We start from the raw sequence: 21,636 nt of genomic DNA, 5'->3' as shown, positions 1-21,636 counted from the left end.
CGCGTTTGTTTCCCTACCTTCCCCGTGTAGTGATCAGCTCATCACCTCGAACACGCCTTGGCTTTAATCACGAGATCGCTACCAACATCCACAGACCTGACCAGTGAACCGAAAGAGAAGGACGTCAGCAACTATTGAAACCAATCCGACCCCTAATCGACATGGCCGCAGAGAATGGTCTGCGAGTCGCGGACTCGTCAGACACCGATAATGAGCCGCAAACCCAAACCCAGCCGAAGCGAGGTGTCATCGACTGGCTCCGTGACGACGTCAACGTTCGCCATACAGACATCCCCGTCCTTGCCTGCTGTTTAGTCTCCGGCTTGTGCGACAGTGTGGCAGTCAATGCCGCCGGTGTGTTCGTCAGTATGCAAACTGGTGAGTCCATCCCTCAATGGCCACAAGAGACTCTTGCTCTGACGCAGATACAGGCAACACCATCTTCATGGCTCTCGGCGCCTCTCGTCTGCCGGCTGGCGAGCCCCTGCTCTGGCTCAAGTCTTTGAGCTCCATCGCCGCATTCTGGCTCGGCTGCTTCTTCTTCTCCAAGTCTCGCCACATCCACCCCAAGCGCCGAAGCACGCTCGCGCTCTCCTTCACTCTTCAGGCGTCCCTCATCTTCCTCGCGGCCGCTTTCGCCCAGACTCGAGTTGTCGCCGACTTTGGCCTCGCTTCCGTCCAAGGTTCTGAGTCGAACCATGAGTTCAAGACTTCTGAGAACCCTCTGGTGATGGTCCCCCTCGCTCTCCTCGCTTTCCAGTTCGGAGGTCAGATTGTCACCAGCAGGATCCTTGGTTTCAACGAAGTCCCGACGAACGTGCTTACCAGCGTCTACTGCGATCTCCTCTCCGACCCGAAGCTGTTCGCCCCGCTCAAGGAGAACCCCAAGAGGAACAGGAGGTTCTTGGCTGTGGTCTTGCTTGTGCTTGGAGGTATCATCGGCGGATGGTTGCAGAGAAGCAGCGCCGGCATGCCAGGAGCACTGTGGATCTCGGGCGCCGTCAAGTTCTTTATCGCGATTGGCTGGATGGGTTGGACCAGGAAGGAACCGGAGGAGAGCAAGCTCGAGAAGGGAGCTGCGTAAAACTGAGTTGAAAGAACGAATATATACCATGGACGGAAGTAACGGCCTTTAGACGGACAGTTAACGACGTGAGCATATACCCAGATAGAGGCTCTCAGTTGCTCTCCATAGACACTCAAAGTTATATCTGATCGGCGTGCCTCGCTGATCCGTAATGAAGAACAATTGGGACTATGTTTCCCACCGCTAAGCAATTCAAGGTGTACATTTGGGCAAGGAACCACGCCATGTTCCAAGGTAAGTAGGAAAGGATGGATCAAAGTTCATTGGACCACAATCTTGCAGGTAAACTACACCTTCGTTACGTCTTGGTCATTGCGTGTTCCATCACCCGGCACACTGGCTTGGGGTGGCCAGAACCTCCTCAGCAGATCCTCTGGTAAAGCTCCCCTCGCCGTCTGTCGAGGGTAGACGCTCAGTCTTGTTGAGTATGCGGGACACACTGTGACACAGCGTTTGTCATTTTGAACTTGATCCCGAAGTTCGCTAAGTACCACCGCCAGCTTAGCCAAGTTGACTCTTTCCTGAAACGCCCAAATATCCAAGTTAATGACCTCGGCACCTTGTGTAATTAGTCGAGGTCTATGCCAGGACACTGTAGATCCTTTGATGCGTCCAAAGATGAGCCACGCTATTCGGCCGAACCAAAGCTGTGGCAGCGCCTTTTTGACGACGCGTATCTTCGCACCTTTGTTCGCAGATACTGATGTTTTGATCTCTGCGGAATCATGATTGGCCACACTGACACCGAGAGATCGCATGGTTGCCGAGTCCGACTGTTGGCTTTCCTCAGAAAGAGTCCCTTCTTCACCCAAGTTCTCACCTGTACCGACAGGAGACGGTTCTTCATAGCAAGCGTCAACCTCGCATTGAACTGCGCATTGCAATTCTCCGATCCTATATCGAACAATTCGATAGCAACCCTCGGTTTCTTCAAGATGGGGTAGCTTTGTGGTAAAACCTCGTTCGCACGCTGTGCTCAAATCTCCTAGTCCTCGATCCAGAGTGTGCTCTTCCTCAGCAGGCTCAACGATGAGTGTCTTGATCCCTACAAGGTGCAGGTTCAAGCGAAATCCCTCACGATTATTATTGCCGATGAAATCAAACATGTTTCTCAGACTGTGTCTTGTGATCACGACATCGATATCGTCGAACGTGAAGGTGGGAGGGATCAAAGCGTCAGCAGCGCGAAACAACGCTTCGAAAGGATACTTCCGTGCATGCCAGATGATTCTGCCGCAAGTTTCTTTGCAATTATCTCCCTCTTTGGTCGCTAGGTCCCGCCTTTCCGCCCATATATTGGGCGAGTGTATCCTCTCCAGGCTCCGGCCGACATCGTCGTGCCCTGATATGGGCATTTGCTGGGAGTTACCACTAGGGGCCCAGATCGGTGGGTAGCCTTATTTGTTCTCAGCTAGGCATAGAAGAGCCATACTCGGGGCAGTCTTACCAGGAACGCATATTGCGTGAGAGATACTCTGATACATGTTGAAGCTACATAAGACATCATACTGGCTCGTGTTTGTAGTTGTCTCTTGGGTCGCTTGGATCTGCGACTGTCTGATAGTCAAGCAGCAGTCTCTGCTGTCGATATCATGCCACAAGTAAAGAGACTTCGGGGGCAGTCTCTGGCGTGGTTGTCCTTTCGAGTCATCTGATTCCAGGAGGATGGTTCGGGGAGAGGCAAGTTGACATGTGTTGGATGTGGTCGACATAGTGACAGTCAGGCTCACCCGATGAGACAGCCCCACGAGATGCTGCGGAGGAGAAGGTCTTCAGCCAACTTGCTTGCCCTCAGGTCTGTATTTAATCGCCAGATTTTGAATCACTCGGCTTTCTTAACTTTTCTTTTTCTGTAGTCGGCCTCCAACATGCTTGTGGCTGCGGAAAGTCTGAAAATGCAGCTACCATATCATCGCCTTCAAAGGCCCAATCAATGCGACCTTGTCCCCTCTTTTACGGCCATTTGACAAAGGCGTCTGATTGAGGCTGGAAAGTTTGTTCTACACCACCATCAATTTAGTGCCAGAAAGTGTCACAAAGAGTGCAAGAGAGAAAGAGAAATGTACTTCGCCAGCAACTGACAGGCCTGCTCACCAGCCTTAAGTCGTGGCTTGTAAAGTATCGATCCAATTACTCAAAATTCGTGAAGGCTCTAAGACGATATTATTAACAGCACTCTCTTCCTTCCAAACACTGGGCAATCGGCGTAGCCTACTATCCTACTAAGCATAGCCGACCTCAGCTAACACGAGATTCGCTGGTGGTATGTTGTATCTCCGGCTGTCACAAAGGTGACATTACCAAGATCCTCCAGGGTCTATCATTACCTTTCGGGAGATGCCGAAAGCCCCAGAACATGGTCTTCGGCGAGATTTTCAGGGCACCGTGGCCAACGATCAAGGAACGACCACATTTGACCTTGCTCAAGTCCAAATTCCCCACAGACCTGTAGCTGCTAAGCTTCACACGATGTATCCTGCGCCCTCCATGTTCCAGCCCACACCGGATGTAACGCGGGTTGCTTGTCGAACCGATGAGGAACCGATGAGGAACTCGAGCGCTCACCACTTACTGAGGAGAGAGCACCGTCATCTCCCTCCAGCTCTTCGCAGGGACATCACTCGCTAATCGAGCCCCGTCAGCCACGACCAAACATAACGCTAGAACATAAGCCACAACGTCAACGGTTCTCCCTAGCCTCTCTCACCACGGCCGTTGGATCCAGCCCAAAACGCCAGCTCATCAAACAGTAGAAGCACACGACCGTTTCCCCAGATGCCACAACACGACCATATCGGCACAAACCACCATCAGACGCACCACCCCTTGCATCTCAAGCACAGCCCCCGTCGACCATCACAGCATCACCTCTTCTCCAGAGACATGCACGATGTCATACCCATCACCCCGGTCACCTTAGCACCATCGCGAACCAACCCCAATCTCTCCTTAACCCTCCAGACGACACATTCCTTAACGAGTCCCTGCATGTCTAAATCCCTAAAAAAAGAGCTCGCCCTCTCAGAACCGTCCAAGAATCTAGGGGTCCTACCAAAAGGGGTTGAACCGCCGTCGTCATCCGTTCTGATTGGCCGGCGCACCTGTTCGGGACCCCTGCTTGTCTGACGTCACCGAGGATGGTGATCTCAGTCGCCGATCACCAGCAAACAGGTTTGGTGTCGCACAGCACAAGACCTCGACGCCGTCGATGCTGTTGGCCAGAAAAGAAGCATTGGTGTGACGGGCAGGATGGGAAGCTGAATGACCACCTTGGCATCATTGTGCAGCATTACCTGCCAACAACCCGCGGATCAGGGTCTCGGCACGGGGGAGGGGTTTGGAACTGTTTGGTGCCAGCGGGCGTATCCAATGTGAGGATTCATAGGTCATACCTGATAGACCTGATAGCGGTATGACATGATGGGGGAGACCAGAGGACGATATAACCTCTGCCCTTCGCCGAGACTCTTCCCATCCGTCTTATCCAGCATCCCAAGCTTTCAATATTAAGCACGCAAAAACAAGCATTCACCAAGCTTTAACCCATACCACCACCCAAACACACATCCACAATGCCTTTCTTTGGTGGCCGCCGTGAACCCACCCCGGAGCCCGTCCGGGAACCTACCCCTCCTCCTCCCCAAGAGCCCCGCCGCGGCTTCTTCGGTTCCCGCCGAGAACCCTCCCCGGAGCCCGTCCTGCACCAGCCGGTCGCCGAGCACCCCCAGCGCAAACACGGCCTCTTCTCCCGCCGCGACCCCTCTCCCACACCTACAACTCGCACCTCCGCTACCACCGCCACCTCCCGCTCCTCCTTGTCCTCAACGACGTACCACACCAGCCCGGACGGCCATCACAGTAACGGCGGCGGCGGCGGCCTCTTCCGGCGCTCTACGGATGCGTCCTCCGGCCGCCGCGGGCTGCTCCACAAGTTCGGTGGGCACAACGTCGAGATGGATCCCAGCATCGTCACTGCGCGCGAGCGGGTGATGGGCGCCGAGGCAGCCGAGAAGGAGGCCGACCGCGCGCTCCAAGCTGCAAGGGAGAGTGTTGCCGCTGCCAGGGCCGATGTCCGCAGGCTCGAGGAGGAGGCCAAGGAGGAGGCTAGAAGGGCCAAGATCAAGCAGTACCACGCCCGCGAGGTTTCCAAGCGCGGCAAGGCTCTCGGTCGTAAGTTGACACCGATAATTCTTTCACGCACACGTGTTAACCATTCATCACAGGCCACGGCGACTTGTAAGCTGTGTACAGAAGTATCAGCTGCTTCACATTTTATTTTGTCATTATGAGCTCATGATACACGTCATGGCAACGGAAACGAGATCGGAATGAACGTAAAATACCTTCACGGGATGTATTAGTATCAAGCATATGTGCATTATATGAGCGATCGTTGTGTTCAGGCGTTTGGGGCAGATATTGTAAAATTACCCAGGCAATACAAAAAAAGCTGGCCACAACACTGCATTTTCTAGACTACCATTCTCACTGTGTTGTTCAATGTGAAGTCAGACTGCATGAAGGTTACTCGGCAGCCGTTCAGAGACGGCATACGTCTACCCTCGGCAACCGCACCTCATTGGCTCGCTCATGATCTAGTCCCGACGCATTGGAATGTTCTCTCCAGTACCTGCTAGGAATCCTGATCCTCGGACGGGAGGCGCAACTGCGGAACTATGGAAAACCCGCCTGATTGGTGTCAGGTTTTGCAGACCAACAAAAGTAAACCGCTGACTGGACCCTGATTCCCCCCATTCTCCAGTCCGATTGCGACGGGTGCCTCTGCTGAGCTGCGGGAGTAAGCGCGCATCGGGGATATTCCCAGACGTTGATTGCCCTTTCTTCAGCCTTGACACCCAGCAGACGCCACTCACATCCATCTCACCTCCCCGAACTCTGACTGGGCTAGCACTCACAGATTGGGAATCCCCGGTGACTTTGTAGTCCTTCTGCTCGGAGGTCCTGTCGATGATAGAAACTCCATCCAGCTGTCCGGGCCCCGTCACTCAGTGCGCGCATGTGATGGCTTCAGGTTTTATTTGATGGTGGTTCATTAAACATCATCTAGGCTGAGAACTTTTTGCTGGTACAGGCTAAAGAAAAAGACTCAAGACGAGCTGGCCACGAACAGCACCTCTTCCGAGGAACTCCGTATCCAGATCGTCGTGTGCATGTGCAACCTTCTGCCTAGCACGCCATGCCTCTTGGCCGAGCGGCCCTGCTGTATACGTGATTAAGACGACGAGACAAGAAAGAAAACCCGAATCCCCCAGACCTTATGTGCATTGCGAAGTGAAAAGGGTATTTACAGTGTGCTAAAAGGATAGCCGATGCCCAAGAGGTATCAAGAACGTCATGCCGAGCCACAAGTCCGTATAGTAGCCGACGAAGAAGCAAAGAAGCATCTGTCCAAGGAGCTGGACGGGCTGTAAAAAAAAAAAAAGACGTAATGGGGTAAGGGCAATGAGGTCCAATCCGTGCTAACGCCGACGCCGTCCATGTGCAATAGTGGAAATTGGTATTCCTCCCGTCCAAAACAATATCCGCCCGATCGATCGTGTCGTGAGAGTAGAAGGTCGAAAGGAGAATGTCGAGGGCCGAAAAGAAAACGGGATCGCGGTGGCGCCAAGTACGCTTACATGACGGCGCACTTGGACTCCTCGCGGTCCTTCTTGACGCTGAGGGCGACGCGAGCAGCCTCGGTGAAGGCCTCGTTGACGCCGCGGTTGCGCATGGCGGAGCACTCGAGGTAGCGAAGGGCGTTGATGCGGCGAGCAACCTCCAATCCCTGCTCGTAGTTGATCATGGGGCGCTTTTCGCGCTGCTGGCCCTCCGTGGCACCGTCCTCCTCCTCGTTATCGGACTCGCGCAGGTCGCACTTGAGGGCGACGAGAACGAGCTTGACGCCAGGGCAGTTGTCGGCGATCTCGCCAACCCACTTGCTCTCAACGTTCTCGAGGGAGTCCTTGCTGTCGACGCTGTAGCATAGCATGATCAGGTCGGTGTCATCTGCGCACCCCAATTAGCGAAAAGCCCGGTGTCCTCGTTCCCGGGGAATCCTACCGTAAGACAGACTGCGGAGACGGTCGAACTCCTCCTGACCGGCAGTATCCCAGAGGGACAGCTCGATGTGGACGTTGTCGACGAAGATGTCTGCGGAAGCTGGGTCAGCAAGCGATTCGGACGGGAGAGAAACGTCGAGGCATTGGGCGGCAATGAAGCGCAAGTGAAATCGATCGAGCGGAGAGAGGGAAGAGGGGTTTGTCGCATACCGTGGACATAGTTCTCGAAGACGGTGGGCTCGTAGACAGTCGGGAAGTAGCTGGGGCAAGTCAGTAAATTGGATCGCAGCCTCGGAATGGAGACCCCAGCAAAGAGAATGGGAAGAATAGGTAGGTGATGTCGGACGTACCCTCGAGTAAAGACGTTCAACAGCGACGTCTTGCCACAGGCACCGTCACCACTGCAGGTATCAGGTCAGTCAGCCAAAATCGACAAGTCGCAGCCAAGCGACTGCAGCAAGGGTGGAAGGGGAAGCAGGTCTCACAGGAGAACCAGCTTGCGCTGGACCGTCTTAGATCCTCCGCACAGGGGCATGGTGGGCGATGTTGGCGAGTGGTAAGAGAGGGAGAGTAGCAATTGAGGTTGAGGTTTTGGTGAAGCAGCCGAGGCGATACAAGGCTGGTCGATTGCTCTTGGTAGCAAAGAGCAAAAAGTTGGCGGTTGTCGGGTGAGAGATTGTGGTTCGTGGGTTTGTTCGAAGTCGGTAGGGCAAAGCCAAGGCAGGCAAGGTGAGGTGAAGCAGACAACAGAGAAGGAAGGTGCTGGCCACACAGGTTGCTGGTGGACAAGCAGGTCGCAGGCCAGAGGCTGGAGGTTGGTTGCAGTGTGCAGAAGGTAATGTGCAGTGTGCAGGACGACTCCAAGTCGGGAAGGGAGTAAATGGATTGGTAACAGTGAAATGCGGGAGGGAAGGACGTGGAGCAGCAAAGGTGAAGGAAACAGCGGGGACAATAAGGGAAGGCGCTGCTGGTGCTGGTGCAGGTGCTGGTGCTGGTGCAGGCCTGGCCGTGAGGGCGCTTTGTGTGTCTGTGGAACTGCAGGTGCAAAGTGCAAGTGCAAGTGCAAGTGGTGCAACTGCCAACAGCAGCAGGTGCAGGTATAGGGACAGGTACAGGTACAAAGTACGAGCAAAGTCAATCCGAGAAGAGAGTGGGAAAGAGAGAGAGGAAGAGGGAGGGAGGTTTGTCAATCAGGGGACAATAGCAGATGCTTCTTTTCTCTATTCCTAGCTATCCCTCCCTATCCATGGAGAATACCTTATTAGTACTGCGGTACAGATTGGATTGAGGATAGCTTAGCGGATGGGGATGCAGCACGCGGGAAATTGGGTTGGAGGATGGTACGCTGCTCAATTGGCGGAGATGAAGTCAGAGGGACCCGCAGCCCTTGTGCGATGGGGCCGAAAAGAGAGCAGGAACGGGCAGGCAGCCGGGGTGGAAGGCACCTGCGCTCGCGACGTGCTCTTGCTCTGCAAGGGCCAGGCTGGTAAAGTGGAAGGGACGAGGGGGACTGTGCTTTCTGTTTTGGTCGTGAACGAAGGTTGACGAAAATTGAAGAAGAAATTTCAACGAGAAGAAAACAAAACAAGAAGGCAAGGGCAGGTTGGACCGTAGAGCGGGAAGGAAGCTGCAGCAGCTGAATAGTGAGGGAGCATCGTAGGGGTACGCAGCAAGCTCAATTGGACTGGGCCGTCAGCATCGTGAACGTCAGCATCAATACGCTACCATCCCCAGCATCGATATCGATATCGACATCGACATCGACATCGACAGCCCGGGGGGCAGAGCCATTATCGTCGTCGTCTTCCCCATGCCTGCCTGCCTACCTTACGAGTCCATTGCCTCGCCCGCCCGCCTCGCCTCGCTTGGCCTCAGTGCGTAGGTAGGTATCCACCACAGACGGGCAACCACTGAAATGTCACTGCACGCAGCACATCATCTTCACCACCGCCGCCTCCTCCTCCGCCGGAGAGACACCGGGACCCGTGAGGCACAATTCCTAGGCCGAGTGGGGAACAGATGCATCTTCCCCGCCACATATTGCACGTCCTGCATGCACTAAAACATTTATCGCCCTGTTCCGTCATTTCCTCGCACTGGTGGACGAACACCTTCCTCCGTATCCATATTAAAAACATCTGCGATGTGAAGCAGCACGAACAACACCACAAGCAGGGTTCGCAAAAAAAGAAGAAAAATACACGATCCATCAAGCGTCCAGTGTGTGAGCTGAAGTCAAGTGTCCATCTCCTTGACGCCTGAGACATGGACCTTTTAGATCCCATCAGGTACAGCCAGTCAGCAGAGGCCCTCAGAGGCTCTCAGACTCCACAGTACATCAGCAAAAGACACTTATAGCGTGAGAAATAGCTATAGAGGCGTCTAATCGAAGTGTTATATTTAGCTGTAGATCCTTCTTAACCTAAGCTACTTATACTTAGCCCCCTCTCTAGTATACTAGGTATCCTAGCACTCTAACTTATAAAGTGCTATATTATACTGCTTATACCTAGAGGTTATTTTATAGTTACTAAACGAAGTATTAATATCCCTCTTATTAAATATTTTACGCTTATATACTAAAGAATACTATATATACTACCTCCTCTCTAGTAATATTAATAAGCTATAATTTAGCTAGGTAGAAGGCTTTTTTTATAGTTATAGACTTATAGCTTAAGATTACTACTTCTCTATATATAGTTATTATCTCTTTATAGAAGTATTATTAAAAATACTTTTACGTCTAAATATGTTATTTACTACTACTATAATATATATAAGTATTATATTAAGCTTTATAGAAGGCTAAATAAGCGTTAATAATATTAATAGGTATGTTAAAGTTAAAATTTAATACTTAGTAGCTACTATAGTATATATAACGCTTACAGTAGCTATTAGCTTTATACTAATTACTAATATTAATAGTATTTATATATTAATTATATATAGTTATAGTAAAACTAAGAGAAAGATAGTATCTTTATATATATAATGAATAACTTACTTATAATAGTACTATAAGTCTTAAAAGGAGCTTATAATATATTAGTATAAGTTGCGCTACTATAAGGTTTCTTTTAAAGCTTAAAGAAGGTATATTTAAAGCTATAAAAACCTATAGTTACTATCAAAATAGGGGAGCTATCTTTAATTAGAAGCTAGTAAACTATACTATCTTTAGTTATTTTATAGTAAATAGTATTTTAAAATATCTTTTTAGCTTTATTATTATAGCTTCTAAGCTTACTAAAGGTTAAGCTAACCTTATTATATTAAGTATTATATATAATACTTATAGTAATAATATTATAGTACTAGAGGTAGTAAAATAAGTTAATTAAAATAGTAGCTTTAATAGTAGATTATACTCTTATTAATAGTAATATTAGCACTAAATAACTATAGTTATATTAATATTAACTATAGCTAATCGCTCTAACAAATAACCTTCTTATATATTATTAAGTATATATTATAGAGAGGTTTAGTAATAAAGTTATAAATAGAAAAGTTATAATATAGCTATTTAAAGTAGTTATAAGAGAGCTAATAATTAATAAAATAGACAGAGTAATAATTATATTTAATCTAGTAGTTATAGAGAGTATTTTCTTAATAAATAGTTATATAACTAAATAAATATACCTAAAAAGATATATATCTCTACCATAGTTATATACTAAAGCTAATAAAATATTTAAGTAGGGCTTTTTATTACTTTAGTAGGATTATAAATATATTAATATATTTCTAACTTCTTGTTAATTTAATATACCTACTATTTAGATATCTACTTAGGGATAAACTTTTATTATAGTTATAATAATAAGAGGTTTAAAAATAGATATATCTTATATTTAAAGTACTTTATAAGAAGTTTATAATATAATATACTATTAATATAGTCTAAAAGCTCTTTATTATACTATATACTTAGTAGAAAGTAAAGCTTATAAAGGTTATATTATACTATGTTGTTATTATATAGAATCACTAGCTAAAGGTTTAATAATAGATTTTGCTTACTTAGAGGTAGAAGTAGTAACTAGCGCGCCTATAGTAGTATTAACATACCTACTTTAATCTTATTAAGGTCTCTTATAATAAGCAGCTAGCGAGGGTTATTAATAGTGCTAAGGCTAATTAGTATATAGCGCTATATAGAAGCATTAAGATCTTTAAAGTTATTAATAATATTAAAATTACTATTATAATTATTAAATAACTTAATAATATTATTGTTATAAATATTATCTATTTTTTTGGGATTTTTTAGGATTAATTTGATATAAAGTAAGTAGAAGTATTATAGTAGTATTATAAGTAAGTAAGTAGGGGACTTAAGATAAGGAATAAGGTTAACTTATAGCTATTTAAAAAAGTAGATAAATACTAGCTTATTTTAGTGGAAGTAAAGATACTTAAAAAGTACTGTTTTTACTACAAAACCTAAGTATATTAACTAGTAGCGTAGCTTGGCTGGCATATTAATCCTTTTCTAGGCATGTAGCTGTGGGGGGCACTAAGAGGTCCATGTCTCAGGCCTCAAGGAGATTAGGCTTTTTGGCTTCCCTTCCCCCCTGGTTCGACAGCTTTGGTGGCGTCAACTCAAGCCCCGTCCAGCGCCGCTCTGGGTAAGACGTAAGACGGCAAGGAGGGGCATCGTGTACTGATACGCCCATAGTCTGACACCAGGTACATGCCTCGATACCATCATCGCAGCTGAAAACCCAGCCCGCACGCCGCAATCGTCGGGTTCCCGTGCCTGTCCACGTCCAGTTCTCCGCTGCCTTCACCTCGCCCGGTGCCGTTGCCGCGCCCTGTCAGATTGCAGATTCAGATCATCGCCGCCAAAATCCCAGACCAGTGCCCGCGCGGCCCTCCAAAACTCTGCGCCGGTAGCTGTGGCTACTACTGCAAGGCATGCACTCGACGCTCACTCGCATCTGCAACCGCCATCTTTGCTGATCTCCGACTTCTATTTCGGCATCATCCCATCTCAACTCCATCCTTCAAAGCAGCACACGCCAACGCAATCCAGTTTCACTACTTCACCGCACCTCTTTCACCTACCCGTCCCTGTCCTGCTTCGTCTATGCAGTCACTGCCTGCTCAGTATAATTCTGCCCACAGGTACGACTCATTCGCCCCAATCGTCATGGCCAACTTCCAAGACCAGAGCTCTGTCAAAACAAACAACCCCCACTACTCAAACAGTTGACCCCATCGCCAGCCAAGTACCGCCCTCAGCAAGACAGGCACATCCCGGCGATCTGTCCCGCCGCCTTGCCGGATGCTTAAGAAGCCCCGAGAGCGGCGTCGATTCTGGCGGAACCAACAAAATCTCAGACTGCGCAAAGGCCCAAGACCCAAAGCCCAGGGCCCCATCCCACTCCGTCCAGCCTCCGACCCTGCGCCGCTTTCGTCCGTCTTGGTCTTCTAGAATTCCCTTGCCGAAGTCCCGGACGCGAAATCCACGATTTTCCCACGCAGTCGCAGACAGAGAACTCGGTATTCTTGGCGGGTCGAAATCTCGCCGGAGAGAAAGCAAGCTCGGTATCGCAACATGTCGGTCGCCCCTCATCGCCTCACACAACCCCTCTTCGCCATCACTCAGCCCCAATCCCAAGACAACCCACGTCTGCCAACTTCCCCATCAGTGAGCCAGGTGCCATCGCCAGCCTCCAAGGAAACGCAACCCCGCGCATTGAACCGCAGGCACCGCCAGGGATTCTGAAGCTCGCCGCCCCGCCAAGCGCCGGCGTGCCGCTCCATCGTGCTTCGGATGCCCCCTCAGTTCTTCCCCGCCACGACCAAGTCCGCCCGGTGACTGTGCTGCAACGCCTCCCGCAGCCCGTGTGTGCGTACTTTGCACCTGCGAAAGCATCCCTTGTGCTTGTGTTTACTCTTATCGGATAAACAGACCATCAAATCATGCAATGCAATGGCAAGAAATGTCCAGCAGTAGTGTCTGTATTGCTTTCGAGTGACGTATCGTCATTCTGGGGTATTCTATGCACGCATGTATCCTGCCGGATGCCACCCTTCACTCTAAAAATTTTGGTTATGACGAGCGCGTGTATAACCGTACGTCCAATGCCATTTGCGGGGGAAAACCATCTCCAAAAACCCCTCGTGACCCAGTTCCATTCCAACCTTCCCGTCCGCGTATGCGAGGTCGATCCGTTGGCCGTTGGTACTCAGACCCGCCTCTCCGGGCGCTACTTGTCGGCGCTCGGTGCTCGAACGCCTCACGCCTCCTTCGCGGACTCCACAGATAGCTTCCATCGGGGATTGTGGACAGTTTCTTGACGTGTTTGCCGAGTTAGTCTGCGTCTGCCCTTCAGTCGTCGTCCCTCTGTAGACCTTGTCTTCCCCGTCCAAGCCTCTCTGCCAGCCCCAAGTTACCAGCCTTGCGGTGCAGACCGTTGACAAACTGCCTATCGCCGTACTTGGAAGACTTTTCCCTGGCCTGGTTGTCGGCCTCACGTGCTGCATTTTCCTGTGCTTCGAGCGCAGCCAAACGACGGTCTCGGTCCGTGTCGAGATCCGAGGCGGCCGCTTGCATAGCAGCCAGCTTCCTTGCCCTCTCTTCATCTGCAGCTGAGTCGTCCGCCTTACCGTTGGCACGACCGTCACCTCGGGTGTCTCTGTTGCGATCAAACCGGCGGTTGTCGTAGGGTCTGCGGTCGCGAGAGTCGGATGCTTCTCCGTTACGGTCGCCACTGCGATCTCCATTTCGGCCGTCAAAACCTCGAGGTGATCTCTCCCGCTGACGGACGGGACGGTCTTCGTCTGAGACAGAGGGTTGGCGCCTTCTCTCACGATTGTCACGACGCTCTCTCCGGTCTCGCCTCTCGTAGTCGTCTTTCTCTCCTGAATCACGGCGGCGAGGCGATCTCGACCTCGGGGATCGCCTTCGTCGGTGGCTGCCTCTGTCTCTATCCTGAGAGTCGCTACGTCGGTGTCGTCTCTCGCGTCGATCTTCGTCGTCAGAATCGCCTTGGCGCCGCCGGGGGCTTCTGGATCTGGATCGAGGTTGAGAGCGCCGTCGCTTATGGCGCCTGTCGTCTTCTGAGTCATCGTCGTGACGCCTGTGATGCCTCCTCTTGTGCCTTTCGTGCCTATCTTCCCTTTTCTTTGACTTGTCTTTTTGCTGGTCCTCGATGCCCATCGAGGCAAGCAACTGCCTGCGCTTGATCGGATCATTCATCATCGCCTCGTACGCGGCCTGCTCCTGTCTCTTGATGGCGAGGAGAGGATCTTCCCGAACCTTTGCTGCGGTGTCTCGTGCGGTATTGGCCGTCTGCAGTGCCATGAAGCTCTCTTGGCCAGCCTGCTTTACGAGGTTCTTGTGTTCGGTACCCTTGAGCAGGTTGTCGATGCGACGCTTGCCCAGGAGGTAGCTCTCGCGCTCCTCGGTCGTTCCGGTCTGTCCATCGGTCGGGCCGTTGTAGAGGAATTCGACGCGATCGACCTTTTTCGCGTGTCCGGCAGCCTCGAGCTTCTTCTGGAGTTCTTCACGGGCGCGCTCCTCCTTGAGCTCGTTGATTCTTTGCTGCGTCTTCTTGCGCTCCTCGAGCGCTTTCTTCTCCTCCTCCCAAACCTTGGCCTGGTTCTTCAGGAGAGAAGGGTGGAAACTCTTCTTCAAGTTGAGATCACCACCCATCTTGCCGACTGTTGCGATGTATCGCTGTTGAAATTTCCGGCGGGTAGTATGGGTCCTTCACGAGGAGAATCGACGGTTGTGAGGGAGGTTGATGGGTTGAAGAAAGATAAAGTAGGGAAGTGACGCGGCTGGGAGTGACTGGGGATGCGCCTGGCTGGAACCGTGGATCAAAAAGTCGCCTCCCGCCTGCCGTGATTTTACTTGGTCCGTGCGTAATCAAACAGTGTGAGCCGGCAACCTGTGGGTCCGGCCAATCGATAAGCTCCCCCGCCTTAATGGTGCTGTCAACTGCCAACCATTGCGGTCCTGCCTGGAAGCTGAACCTCAATCTCCAGCCTTACACCTTCCACTGCAAACAACAACGAACACCAAGACCCTTCACAAGACCAATTTCAACCCCTCGGTCCTACCACGACCGCTGGATACCTTAAAGCCATATCCTGAATACAGACCAATCACTCCGCGAGATAACCGAAAACAACCGCCAACATGTCTGATGACGAGGACTTCATGCAGGAGTCGGATGAGGAGCAGTAAGCCTTTCGCGTTCTCATGGTCGAACCACCTAAGGCAGTCACTGATAGCTTGCAGGTACGACTTCGAGTACGAGGAAGACGACGACGAGGAGTCCGGTGACGTCGGCATCGAAAACAAGTACTACAATGCGAAGCAGCTCAAGCTTACCGACCCCGAGGATGCGATCACAGAGTTCCTGGGCATACCGCCTTTAGAAGACGAAAAGGGCGAATGGGGCTTCAAAGGACTGAAGCAGGCGATAAAGCTTGAGTTCAAGCTGGGTCAGTACGAGAAGGTAGGAAATCAGGACTGAAGACAAACAAGGCGAGAGGGGGGATGCTAATACTGGACGTAGGCTACGGAACACTACGCCGAGCTCCTCACGTACGTCAAATCAGCGGTCACAAGAAACTACTCGGAGAAGTCAATCAACAACATGCTAGACTACATTGAGAAGGGATCAGATGGCCCCAAGGCGGTGGCGTGCGTCGAGAAGTTCTACTCGCTCACCCTCGAGAGCTTCCAGAGCACAAACAACGAGAGACTCTGGCTCAAGACCAACATCAAGCTCGCAAAGCTTCTTCTCGACCGCAAGGACTATAACACGGTATCCAAGAAGCTCCGCGATCTTCACAAGGCCTGTCAGAAGGAGGACGGTAGCGACGACCCCAGCAAGGGAACGTACTCTATGGAAATATACGCGCTGGAGATCCAGATGCATGCCGAGACGAAGAACAACAAGCAACTCAAACGGCTGTATCAGCGTGCCTTGAAGGTTCGCTCCGCCGTCCCGCACCCGAAGATCATGGGCATCATCCGCGAGTGCGGCGGCAAGATGCACATGAGCGAGGAGAACTGGGCAGAAGCCCAGACGGACTTCTTCGAGTCCTTCCGCAACTACGACGAGGCCGGCTCGCTTCAGCGAATTCAGGTCCTCAAGTATCTCCTGCTCACGACGATGCTGGTCAAGTCGACCATCAACCCCTTCGACTCACAGGAGACCAAGCCTTACAAGCAGGACCCACGCATCACGGCTATGACGGACCTCGTAGATGCCTACCAACGCGATGATGTTCACGCCTACGAGAACGTTCTCCAGAAGAACCAAGACATCCTGGCCGACCCCTTCATTGCTGAGAACATTGACGAGGTCACGCGTAACATGCGCACAAAGGGTGTCGTCAAGCTCATCGCTCCCTACACGCGCATGAAGCTCGCCTGGATCGCGAAGCAGCTCAAGATCTCGCTGCCTGAGGTCCAAGACATCCTCGGCTTCCTTATTGTCGATGGGAAGATTGACGGCAAAATCGATCAGCAGGCCGGCACGCTCGAGATCCAGTCGGACGCAGACAGCGAGCGCACCAAGGCCATGTACGAGCTCACGCAGTCCGTCTCAAGTCTCTACACGACCATGTTCAAGGACGGCGACGGCTTCAGGACCGCCGAGTTCCCTACTGATGATCAGAACATGGACGTCATGGGAGGGTTGACACCTAGAGCTGGTGGTCCCCGAGGAGCGCCGCGTGGAGCCGGACGTAAGGGTAAGGGCGTATCGACTCATTGGCAGACCTGAGGCAGTCCTCGCCGTCTAGCAAGGTGGGACGGGACAGGATTGGAATCGAGAACGGGAACGGGAACGAACGGGATGGGCTGCTGCCACGACTCTCCCTACATTGTACTGGCACGCGACGGATGTGCACATTAGAGCAATCTATGGTCTCCACGCAAGAAGACAGCGAGGGCATTCAGATGGACATGGAAAAAAAGATACCAAGACTACGCAGAATATGACAGATTACCCCAAGCTCATGACGGGCAGCTGCAGATACGCACAGCATGTTCTACTTTTCCCCGGCCAGGCGTGCTAGCGAGGCAGCGTGGAAGCAGCTTGCCGCTGCATGGCGCTCGATCTGTCAACCTCGCCATCGTGGAACATTCGAGGGGTGGAGTTTGTAGAGAGAACGCAACAGACGGTGGAGGTAGCGGGCGAGGCGATCCATGGCAAGCAGGGCAGCCAGCCAGTCAGTCAATCCGGCGCGCCGATCACCCGCAGCTTACGACGTGCGGGAGAGCTGAGGATAGCGTCCGCTGCGGGTCTGGTTGGGACTGGTACTAGAACTGGGGCGGATGCGATACGTGTAGACCGACGAAAGGAGAGAGAAGAAGGGGGAGTGGAGGGGGCTTCTCTTCTCTGTGATCAATCAGCATAGTCAGTAATCAAACTCCTCGCGGAACGCTACAGAAGAAGACGCAATACTATCCATCGCTTGCTATTTCCTCGGCTCATCTCATCTCAAAGACGTGAAAATGCTTTCTGAGAGAAGGGGTCGTGAAGAAGATTTAATAATCTAGATCTGCCCGTCCCATTCTGGACCGGAATACAACGTCCCCTGCCTCCGTGTGCAAAGTTTAATCACGGCAAAATGAAGATTAAGTTTTCCCACCATGGTCCCTTAGGAAGGTCGGTTCAACCTGAACCTAGCAGGTAGCGAACACTATCACCAGCAGCACCACCACCATCCTCGCTTACCGCCGTAGGATGGTGGAGGTGGTTGCGGTGATGGTGGGAGCAAAACTCTCCATCCATTCTGCGTGTGTTGGTGTCGTCGACACGAGCGCCGGATGATCCCGATTGTGCCTGACGACGCACGAAAAAAACAGGCTGTTTTGCTTCGCACCGCCAATCCTCTTCGCCCCCCTCTTCTCGTCGAGTGCCACGGCGCCAGTTCTCGACATCTCTCTCCCCTGCGACAATGTCACCACTTTGCCTTCGTATTGGCATTAGCCTCGGTCTGGCCATCAAGTCAAGTTGCTGCGTTTGCATGGAGATGAAATGAAGTTGATGTCCTCACGCGAGCTTGCCTCTCTCGTCACACCACACGCGGCATGCAGCCCATCGGCATCCAGAGAGATCATCTTGCTATCCTTCTCAAAGCAGAGATTTCTGAACCAGGGGGCAGGAAAGGGGGGAGCGAAGGAAAAAAAACGACGAAACGGAAACCAATGCGGCGCCTCCTATTTTGCCTCACTTCCGTGTAACCCTCCCGCTACGAACGTCAAAGGGGCGATCGATGGGACGCCGGCGGCCACTCAAACGTGCCGACTTGGCCGTGGCGTAGCGTCTGCAACCTGTCGTTGTACAACGAAGCAAGCAAGCAGGTTGGGAAGGTGTACGTTTTGGCTTTTGCCTCACTGCTGCATCTATTCTCCCTACAGGTCGCCGCTGCTCTCGCTCTCGGCCGAATACAGTGCGGGTGTAGCACAGAGACGCGGCAGACAGAGGAGAGTGTCCGCGGCGAATCTGGTCCGAAGAGGACGATGGGCTCCGAGTCGTGACAGAGTCAAGCTGTCAAATAGCACCAACGTCACTGGTTGGGAGCTGCAGATGGGGTCGTCGCACAGGAGGGCGGGCGACCACACAGCCTGCGGGCCTAACGCGGTCCGCTGCCGGAGCAGTCAGGCAGGTAGGCAGGCAGGCGGAGAGGTTTGCTTTGATATGTTTGGTGAATGTGGTTTGGCGAGCAGCTGTTTGTTCGCGCGTGCCGGCTGCTTGCATCATACCATTGCAGCCAAGATGGCGGATGGGAAACACAGCGTCGTCGACGACCAAGCCATGACGGTTTGGCAGCTTGAAGATGCGGCTTAATTTTGACACGATCCGCGACGGAGCTCCAGAGTGTAACATGGGAAATAAAACGTCGAACCTCTCAGCCGCCGCTCGCGCTGCTCGCTCGTAGAACGCAGGGTGCTGCGTTGCGTAGGGCATGTCGTATATGTCATGGAAAAATCTGACACTTGTCGAATACGTAAGGTGCCTCAAGCATGCTTGGCCACGCGCTTTTGAGCGCTTTTCTGCAAGCTACCGCCCTCGGTGCTTCTCATAAGTCGCCGAGAGCACAGAAGGATGGCATGAGCCGTACGTTGACCACCTCCCAATCGCGATGCTCCCCGCTCCTTCGTGTTGAATTTTGTTTCGGCGAAGAGACCCTGAGATGGTAGCGAGATGTTGCCCCCCCCCCTTGCTTCTGTTCGTCACTCCCGGGGGTAGCGACGGCTGATCCGCGCAGGCATAACACACCGAAGTAGGAGACGACGAGTGGGATACGAGGTCGAGGCGTCGCCGTCAACCCCGAGATCCACACCGATGAGATGTCAAATTTGACGTTCCTTCAGCCGCGGAGTCTGAATAGTGCTTTTTCTTTTCTCTCTCTCTCAAAAGCAGGAGGGAGCTTTGTGACAACTGTGGGCTATTCGTAGAAAGTGGACGACAAAGCCAAGGAACGATCCTCGGCCTGCGAGAACAGGGGTTTCTCTCGCCGGAAGGATGAGCTGTCATATCGCCAAGGGTGTTAGTTGCTTCGAGGTCCTTTCCTCGGGGGGGAAGTAAAAGGAATATTTCGTGCAGCCCCAGCTGCGCGCCTGCATGGCAGACGCTTCCGAAGGCGGGCGAAGGGTCAGAGAATGCATCAACGAAAGGGCAAGATGAACATCAATGACACAAGAGAGAGCCTGGCATGTCCACAACGCGGGCACAATCTCCCCTTTTCTTTCCTCCCATGCCCACAAAAGAGAAAGTTTGCGAGGGTCCTGACTCTCAGTCTGTCAGTGGAGACAAGACGCTTGTATGTAGACGCGGGACGGCAGAGGTGTCGAGGTGGGCAAACCAAGCAAATATGATGCGACGGTATTGAGGCCTTCTGTGGTTTGGGAACTACCATTCCGACTCCGTGTTCTTTTGGGCCGCATCGTGGTCAGTTCCAGTTGAACAGTTAGCCATCGAGACGCTCTTCTGGAAAGAAAGCGGACATGAGGCATAGTCGTCGCCTTTCCTAGGGACTGATTGGTCCCGCGGAGTTCGGATTCGACAAATTTGTCCTTCATCTCTCACCCACTGGTTTTCCTTCACATGTCGTCTACTTTGTGCCGATGGCTGGGTAATCCCAAGCGCGATCGTGGACGCTGGGCTCGCTGGATGTCCTTCAGGCTACGCCCTAGTGCTGATTCGTGATAGCGCCGAAAGAAGGACCAGGGGCATAGGGCTTGAGCACCATGGTTGTTATCTTGGGTGCTTGGATGTGTCTCTTGTCATCGCCCAGGATTTGAGGACGGATAGACCGTGGCCCGTCGAATGTCTTTGCATTCCCAGCGCCACCGTCAATGTTGATTAGTCGAGCTTTGAGATGCGGATATACTTGTGCTGGCGTTTCGATGCGAAGAGTCGTCCGCCAAAGACAAATATGTTGGTACTTTTTTCTTGCTCTGGGCTGCAAAAGTACCAGAATCCCGGGGTTACAGCGCAAGGCTCGCAGCAGCATCTGGCATTATGTTTGCCAGGGGGCGAGTAAAGCATACCGCGTGCCGCAGAAAGCTGCATAAGAACTATTACCATGGATGGCAAGCTGCGCCTCGAGTTATCTATCTCATCTGACCTGAGATTGGTGTACCTGGCTCAGCGTGTACGACAGCCATAATGAAGCCTCGTTGGAGCTCTGGGCTCCTTACTGCGTCATGGTTGTATCGATTCGTATGCGTAGTCTGCTGGAGTGCCGGGGACCTTTTTCGTTTGCTGGGGACCTTTGGCATCTCTTGTATCCGTAACATGGTCATATTCATTCAAACCGGTAGGCCTCTTTCGAGATGGGTTACATCTGTAAAAAGCCAATTTGTTGATGCGGTTGCTGAGATGACCGTCTTCATCCCGTAATGGAAAGTCTTGCGAACTGTATTGGCCCTTCGTGAGGATCATGACCCAACAAGTACTGCATGCGGGTTGGCAGGAGAAGGGCAAAAGACTTGGATCGCCCAACAAGCCTTGCAGAATTCTCTGGATTCCTTGCCTCATCCTTGGGTAGCGCACCGAGTGGGGGACGGACGGCGCAGATCCCGAGACGCCTCCATGTTCCACCACTGAAGGACCGAATTTCGCAAAATTGTCATTGTCAAGTTTGCTTTCCGCTTGGGCAAACCGCGTTGCAGGGCCTCATCGTGGGCGGAACTAACCGTCCACCCGCTCCACAGCTCCAGTTAGCCGCATGGTCTAGCAATTGTGACATGCCTGACTGACTTGTCAGACAAGCACGGTTTCTGACGGACACCCCTCAGATTGGTCGAAGTGCCCAGCCAGCAGAACAGAGCAAATGCTGTCTGACTTGTAGCATGCGGTTGCTTTGATTTTCCACAGGCTGAATTACTCGGGGCTCTCGGTGCGAGACGGGACCCCTGGGGACTCGATGACGCCAGCAAACAGCGACGTCCCTCGACGGGTGTACATGGATCCTTGCAAATCCCACAGGTTC

At 51.9% G+C, this 21,636-nt stretch overlaps 5 protein-coding genes across 5 annotated transcripts; 3 read left to right on the top strand and 2 right to left on the bottom strand.

The window, feature by feature from the left end:
• Nucleotides 1–161: 161 nt before the first annotated feature.
• On the top strand, nucleotides 162–1,084 carry COL26b_003365 (uncharacterized protein; the record flags this gene model as incomplete). Its single annotated transcript, XM_053176263.1, has 2 exons — nucleotides 162–378; nucleotides 432–1,084. The coding sequence occupies 2 exons, from the start codon at nucleotides 162–164 to the stop codon at nucleotides 1,082–1,084; spliced, it is 870 nt and encodes a 289-aa protein (XP_053039884.1).
• A 3,575-nt stretch (nucleotides 1,085–4,659) lies between these two features.
• Nucleotides 4,660–5,327, top strand: COL26b_003364 (uncharacterized protein; the record flags this gene model as incomplete). The annotated part of the gene is made up of 2 exons (XM_053176262.1): nucleotides 4,660–5,257; nucleotides 5,311–5,327. 2 exons carry the CDS (start codon nucleotides 4,660–4,662, stop codon nucleotides 5,325–5,327), a joined length of 615 nt encoding a protein of 204 aa, XP_053039883.1.
• A 1,395-nt stretch (nucleotides 5,328–6,722) lies between these two features.
• COL26b_003363 (uncharacterized protein) lies at nucleotides 6,723–7,684 on the bottom strand (the record flags this gene model as incomplete). Its single annotated transcript, XM_053176261.1, has 5 exons — nucleotides 6,723–7,096; nucleotides 7,151–7,240; nucleotides 7,360–7,409; nucleotides 7,500–7,550; nucleotides 7,635–7,684. The coding sequence occupies 5 exons, from the start codon at nucleotides 7,682–7,684 to the stop codon at nucleotides 6,723–6,725; spliced, it is 615 nt and encodes a 204-aa protein (XP_053039882.1).
• Nucleotides 7,685–13,498: 5,814 nt separating this feature from the next.
• COL26b_003362 (uncharacterized protein) lies at nucleotides 13,499–14,824 on the bottom strand (the record flags this gene model as incomplete). The annotated part of the gene is made up of 3 exons (XM_053176260.1): nucleotides 13,499–13,880; nucleotides 13,937–14,209; nucleotides 14,382–14,824. 3 exons carry the CDS (start codon nucleotides 14,822–14,824, stop codon nucleotides 13,499–13,501), a joined length of 1,098 nt encoding a protein of 365 aa, XP_053039881.1.
• Nucleotides 14,825–15,313: 489 nt separating this feature from the next.
• On the top strand, nucleotides 15,314–16,913 carry COL26b_003361 (uncharacterized protein; the record flags this gene model as incomplete). The annotated part of the gene is made up of 3 exons (XM_053176259.1): nucleotides 15,314–15,357; nucleotides 15,416–15,635; nucleotides 15,696–16,913. 3 exons carry the CDS (start codon nucleotides 15,314–15,316, stop codon nucleotides 16,911–16,913), a joined length of 1,482 nt encoding a protein of 493 aa, XP_053039880.1.
• Nucleotides 16,914–21,636: the final 4,723 nt, after the last annotated feature.

Source organism: Colletotrichum chrysophilum (genome assembly GCF_026319265.1).
Source record: "Colletotrichum chrysophilum strain AFK26 chromosome Unknown scaffold_18, whole genome shotgun sequence".
In the NCBI taxonomy this organism is placed as follows: domain Eukaryota; kingdom Fungi; phylum Ascomycota; class Sordariomycetes; order Glomerellales; family Glomerellaceae; genus Colletotrichum; species Colletotrichum chrysophilum.
This window is presented reverse-complemented; position numbering and strand designations above follow the sequence as displayed.